Consider the following 6,753-nt stretch of genomic DNA (forward strand, 5'->3'; position numbering starts at 1 on the left):
TAAAATGGCTCTATTTGTGTTGTAGACATTGTGACTCCAGGTTAAAGATCACCTTCACTGTAAAGAAATCAATAGGTTTTCTCCACAATGCACCATTTATATCAAACCACTCTGAATAACTGTTTACATGTCAATGAAAAATCAGTATATTCTAAAAATATTATTATTAATAATGAAAAGGCAAACATTTGAATGGCAGTTTATGTGCTTACTGTTGTACACATCATCAGAGGCTTGTGAATTCCTCTTCTGTTGTAAATCTGTGCTGTTTGTCTGCTGAGTGGTCTACAATATCAGGTTAAGAAGAATATAGGGATGGTGGACAGCGACTTGATAGAGCTTTAGGAAGCCAGGTTGAGGATTTAAAGTGATGTCTGAAGCTGTCTTCATCATAGTAATCCTCTTCGACTACAGCAACGGTGTCCTTTGAAGACAAAATGTCTCTGAAGACAATGATGATGTCATAAGACTCCACTTAAATGTGTGTAATTAGTGTTGAATTTTACGGTGAGAGAAATATAGTGAACAGTGCAGCGCTGTTAATACTCCTGCGTGCTTGTACTTGTTCTGTTGCCTGCAGTAGAGTTGGATGGACCGTCTGATGTGGCTTCTCCAGCATGAGCCAAGTCCACAGATCGCTCAGAGGGAGAGGAAGAACTGGCTAATCTTAGTGTTGATGTTGCATCCGTGTTTGCTTCATTGGTAACATATGTGGACTCTATTGGAACAAAACTCTCAACAACATCCGTGTTTTGATACGGAGTGCTAGTGGTTATCTGCTTCATTAGCTTACCTGGGTGTGCTAACAGGGAGTTGGTACTGTTTTGCACTTCAATTGTGTTGGTTTCTGGTGACCTGGAGCTCTGTGGAGACACTGATGACACTCTGGGGACCTTAGTAGCTGGAAAAGCCTTGCTGGATTTTAATGTGCTGCTAAATCCTTCTTCTCTTGCCTGAAATGATGTCTGGAGATCCATGCTGGAAGCCTCAGTGGAGAGCAGTGGTCCAGTTGTGGCGTCTGAGTAAGGACTTGTGAGGTTTGAGGCAGTGTTTTCTGTCTTAGCCGGGTTAAGTATTCCTGAAGAATGAGAGTTTATCTCCACTGATGGAACGTCAGAGCCTGCAACAAATCCAAATGATGTTGTTCATCTATGGTATAATCAGATTTCACACGGACATTGGACTGACAATTGGACTGGGACAACAGTTCAGCAAAAAATCTTGTTCCAAAATGTAATCAATCAGCCAAGACGTGTTTGTGTCTAATCTATCTGAAATGTGTCAACAATGCCTTATGTATCCTCTGATTTAGAGGAATACTTTGGTGAAAGATCAGATCTACTCAATTTCCCTCTAACCCCAAATGTACTTGATCAGCCAAGACATGTTTTGTGTCTGAAGCTTGCTATTTCAGTTTTGCGCTGGAGCTATGAGGCTAATATAGCTAACAATTCATAAAAACTCACTCCACCAGTTAGCGTCATACACCTGTTTATCTAATTCATCACAAGTTTGGCATCTGTCATCTATAAAAACCAGACAAAAGTATTGTCTAGCAAAAAACTGTAGAAGCACCCAATGTGAAGCCTGACTTGTGTGCATGCTTTTGTCCATTTATATAGATCACAGAACACCACATATGGACAGAAGTCTGTTTGAGACTCAACAACTCCACCCAGTTTGAGGTGTGTGTGATTATTTGAGCGTGCAGTGTACATAATCCTAATTATAAATATAAGCTTCCATTACTTGAGCAAATATTGACTCTCAAAGCAGACATCTTGACAAAAACCATTGTAAATAGACAACTGTCTTAGTCTTTAGCTCCTCATCTAAAGACTCAGGATCAAACTTTGGACACCTAACATCTTTGGAACGAAACATTTGGGATAAGGGGCAAATTGTGTAAATTTGATTTGGTCTTTTAACATGGGGCTCTACTGACCTGAGCAGGGTGATGTGTTCTCCATAGTCCAGAGCATTTTGTTATTTGTCTCCTTAAAAGTGAGCACAATGTCTATTCTGAAAAAAGACTGTTGGAGATTTGCATCCTCTTTATCAGTGCAGTTCTGAAAGAGAAAACACAATGATAGCTGTATCAATATGCAAAGGATGGCAGTGGAAACCTACTGGGTGAGGGAAATGATTGTTCACCTTTGTTTTTTGAATAAGGGTGGTGGGCACAATAAGCTGCACGAAGCTGCGGGTATCAGACCAGGTGAACATATCCGTCTGGTTGACAGACACGCTGCTGACTGTCAGGGTCTCGTTGTCATAGCCTCCTCTCTTGGTCAGACCCATGCGGCGTTTGTATATGTGTAGTACTGTGTCCTCAGACGAGTACTGAATCACTGAATCAGAGAAATGTGAAAAGTGAACAAAAGTTGTACAGATGTAGCCGTTTGCCAGTTTATTAGGTTTCTCTGACCTGTGTGTACACTGATTGGCCATTTTATCAGGTACTGCTGTGCCTAATACACTAGAGCGCTGTGGTCACTGCTGTGCTGAGAATGGTTCACCACTCAAATTATATCTGCCAGCTGTTTCAATAGCCATCACGACATGTCCTTATCCCCTATTCCTCGCAATTTCCACTTTGGGTAATTCTGACTCCATCTTAAGGGCTGTTCCATTGCTTTAGTAGCTCAGGTGAAGGGTCTTAGATGAGCCCTCAGAAGTGAACACAAAGGTTAATTTTTGCTGCTAAATTTGCCTAGAAATAATTATGATCTGATGCATTTCGCTTTCCAAATCAGCTGCAATCGGTAAATTTAAGCCTACAAAGTGCACCTAAGTGGTATACCTGATAAAATGGACAATGGGCCTCATTCACCATCCATTTCTTCTTAAAACCCACTTATGCAGTTTTCACAAAGATTCTGACACTGACCAGAGTTTTCTTATTTAGGATTTGTGTTCAGGTAATAATAGAAATTCAGTTTAAGAACACGTCATGAATCTGCCGTAGAATTTTCTTAGGACCTTTCTCAAGAGCAAATTTAAGAAAGGCTTAGGAAGATATTGGTGAATGAGGTCCAGTCAGTGTAGGTAGATGATATATATACCTAATAAATTGGTAACTCAGGATATATGTAATAGCTAAGCTGTACCCACCATTTGGGCAAGTAGCCTCCATGCTATAGGCATAATGTCCACTCACCAGCTTCAGAGGTAAAAACTGTCCCTCCGCCTGTAGTACCTGAAAAACATGCCGTGGTTTTTGTATGAAAGATTTTGAACATTTTACTCTGATGACCACAAGATGGCAGACTACACCTGCTGAACTGAAAGCTAACACCATCATGTAGCAGCACTATTAAGAGTCTGTTGTTAGCAACAAAAAAAATGAGGAAACAACCATTTCAAGCTATTATTGGGTCAGTTATTCAGTATTTTCCCTGACCTGTACAGGACTGAGAACTGCATTCCTCCTGCCTTGAACAGTAATGTATGGCTTCTGAATGTCAACATTGACTTGAATGAGACTAGCGTCTTCCAGCGCCACCACCAGGCTTCCTCTCAAAGCGAGAGACCAAGTGAGCTAAGAGGGAGAAATAACAGCATTATTAACAATCATGTTACCTGAATAAAACTCCCTTATGAATAAAACATACCATAACATCTTTTCCTCACAGATGGCTGTGCTTTGTTTCTTCTAATACATGACACACTGATCAATTTGTAATGGACATTACCTCATTGTTCCAGCTGTCCAGTGGGATCTGTCTGGTAACCTTTGAAAATGCAAGGTTGTACGCTTAAAATGAAGAGAAGCACACAGAGAAAGAAGAAAGTCCACGTTGTTTTGTACTGTTGCTAACAGCTCAGCTTTTAAAGGCCTACCTGTATGAAATCAGGGTCACACTGAATATGTTCTCTGTTGGGTGGTGCTGCCATCTCAGGACATTTCATTACATAATTCTGCATCCTGCCACCAAAACGGCTTATTCTCTTCATCAAATTCAGCACAATCACATAATGGCCATGCTGGGGAAAAAGCAGATTGGATGGTTTTGCAAATTCAGTGCATAACAATGTGAATCACTGTCATGAATCATATCCTCTCTGGTCTGAACACTGTACACTAAAATGACCTTTGCTATAATGATAAAGATGTAATTAGCCTTTACCTCTAACTGTACAAAGCATCCGCTGTACATGACTCTGAAGATGTAGTTTCTGTCAGGATCTTTATGGAGGCTAAACCCACAAGCAGACAGCTGATGGTTTAGGCTGCCCAGGGACATAAGAGTGACTAGAGAAGAGGCAGAAACAGTGCTTTGTTCATTCATAAGCCAAGAGTCAGTTTTGCACTGATGCTGTTTTCTATCTTAGGTGACTTTTTATGCACATTTCTCCAGGCTATTTCTCACCTTGAATCCGCAAAATTGTCGAAAGCCATAGCCTCAACCCCTCGATTTTCATCCTGTGGATCCATAGTTCCATGTATTCAGAGAAGCATTCCACGTCTCCCTCTGAAGCAAACAACAAAGATTACTGTATGTCTGTACTTTAAGCTTTTCCACTCACCTCTGCCTATTTTTGTTATTTTAGTTTAGTTCCCATCTGGTTCCTAATGTAGTAGCAAATGTCCCCACACAGTGATGCCTACCGCCACATTTTTCAAAGTTCAAAAAACATAAACATGTTTAACAGAAAGCTGCACAGAAGCCTCAACTACTAAATATAATATACATTTGTTCAGTATTTAGGGTATCCACTCTTTTCCTTTATTAAAGCTTCCCTTCTTTCAGGAGAGTCACGTTTTTTTTTTTTTTGTTTTTTTTTTTTAAAGAAATCTACAGGGATGTTTTTCCACACCTCCAAAGTTCAGTCTTAGACGTTGGTGCACTTTCCGCTTCTCACCAACCAAGTAATCCCAAACACATTCAGTGATGTGATCTGGACTCTGGATGGTCAATCTATTTTTCTAAGAACACCAGCAGTTTCTTTATTGGATTTGTACATTTTCTTTTTGTCAGTAAGGGCTTCTTGACAGCTACAGATCATTGCACACCCATAGTGTTAAGTTGTCTTACAGTGGAATGATGGACAGAAATGGCTGTGGGTTTTTTTTCAGATCTGAAGCAAGAGTGAAGCTTGATGAAATGATGAATGCTTTAAGTACTGTTTTAAGTATTGTTAAGTACATTTTAGGCAGTCTAACTGATCTTGCACTGTTGTTGAGAGTCCCACTTTCTCTTTTTCTGAAAACTCCTGTTTGTCCAGGATGAATAGCTTGCATGTACTGGCTGTTTTGACTAGAAATTAAATCAATAAAAGGTGATGTCCGACCTTTGCACAGTGCTGAATATCAGATAACAGCAGGTAAATAGAGAATGTCTTAAAGCCCCACTCCACCAAAGCTGTGGAGCAGATCTCAAGCATTTAATTATTTATAGACACTTCATAAAGACTTACCAGCAACAGCTGCAGGTGGGCTGTCAATCCAGTCTCGCTTATGAACCCGTAAAACACGGCCACTTGTAGGCAAAACAAAATACCTGTGTTTCAAAAAGACAGAAACAGGCTATTTGGATCACATACTCATATGATCCTGCTAGTGTTTTGTTCAGGCTACAATCCATTCACAAAGCTTCCATTAAACTACTATGAGAGAGCCCACTTACAGTATGAAAATCCAGAGGTGCGTCAGGTTCATGGCAGCCATGTCAGTGTCTGATACTGGCAGCTGAGCTCTGCAAGACTTATAAACTGAAGCATCACCTGTGTTTGCCTACTTCAACTCACAGCTCAATGCAAGGAACATCATAAAAGCAGATCACAGGCTGAGGTACAAAGAGGCTGAGTAGAAAGGAGGGAGAGTAGGTGGCTTTGTTCATTAACATTGGTGGCTTTTTGCATCCACACACTTCTGCACATTCTGCTTCTCATTTAGTAAACACTGTGAGGCCTTTCATGTCAAAACTATTGTCTAGAAGCTTAAAAGCAACAAAAGTAATTGTTCCATGTAGTTAGAGGATCTGGCTGATGTCTAGATAACGAATACAGCTTTTGTCAGATACAGATTTAGGCCTAAAAGGGATTTTTGAAGAAAAAAAAATCCAGAGATAATAAAAAGTCGAAGATATGCCAAATATAATTTCTATCAGTGAAACAGATAAGCCATGGCAGCCAAATGTGGCTCAAGCTCTCTCAGGACAAACAGCTGATTGCTGAGGAATGTTTCTGCAGCTCTTTTAAACTGATGGAGCTGTTCAGATAAAAGGTGAAACATATTGGAGGTTATAGCTCATGCCTAATGGACTGAGCAATGGAGAGAAAGCATCCACTTTTTGTGCTACAGATAAAGGCAGAATAGTTGTACTGAGCACACAGTGTGTACATAAACAGAGGGAGCAGAAGTGGGCTTTGGTATGAGTTCCATATGCGTTCATTACTGTTTAGTGTATATAATGATTCTAATATGATGCCAATGCTGCACAAATCCATATATTTCAAATAATTTATAGGGATCTGTAAAAATATTGAGAAATTTTAAATTTGTCCAGAATGATGAACATAGTTTGAATAACACTAATAACCACAAATTTACAAATTTGAGAACTTGATTTATTTATTTATTCATTTACTATCTTCTTGATGTTCCCAAAATGTTGCAATAGTGAATAAAACATCTTAAGTCAAGTCAAGAGGCTTTTATTGTCATTCCATTTATGTACAAGTACACAGTGGAGTGAAATTACGTTCCTCCAGGAACAACACGGTGCAACAAGGAACAAAAAGTACAAA

At 39.7% G+C, this 6,753-nt stretch overlaps 1 protein-coding gene across 1 annotated transcript; it reads right to left on the reverse strand.

Moving 5' to 3' along the window:
- Window positions 1–247: 247 nt before the first annotated feature.
- c9h1orf127 (chromosome 9 C1orf127 homolog) lies at window positions 248–5,782 on the reverse strand. Its single transcript, XM_037541478.1, has 11 exons — window positions 5,631–5,782; window positions 5,422–5,504; window positions 4,374–4,475; window positions 4,131–4,255; window positions 3,844–3,987; window positions 3,696–3,734; window positions 3,404–3,541; window positions 3,115–3,199; window positions 2,155–2,351; window positions 1,946–2,069; window positions 248–1,120 (listed from the first exon to the last, which is right to left on the reverse strand). The coding sequence occupies exons 1-11, from the start codon at window positions 5,669–5,671 to the stop codon at window positions 540–542; spliced, it is 1,659 nt and encodes a 552-aa protein (XP_037397375.1). The 5' UTR covers window positions 5,672–5,782; the 3' UTR covers window positions 248–539.
- Between the last annotated feature and the right edge of the window lie 971 nt (window positions 5,783–6,753).

This window comes from Pygocentrus nattereri, chromosome 9 (assembly GCF_015220715.1).
Source record: "Pygocentrus nattereri isolate fPygNat1 chromosome 9, fPygNat1.pri, whole genome shotgun sequence".
Taxonomy (NCBI): Eukaryota; Metazoa; Chordata; class Actinopteri; order Characiformes; family Serrasalmidae; genus Pygocentrus; species Pygocentrus nattereri.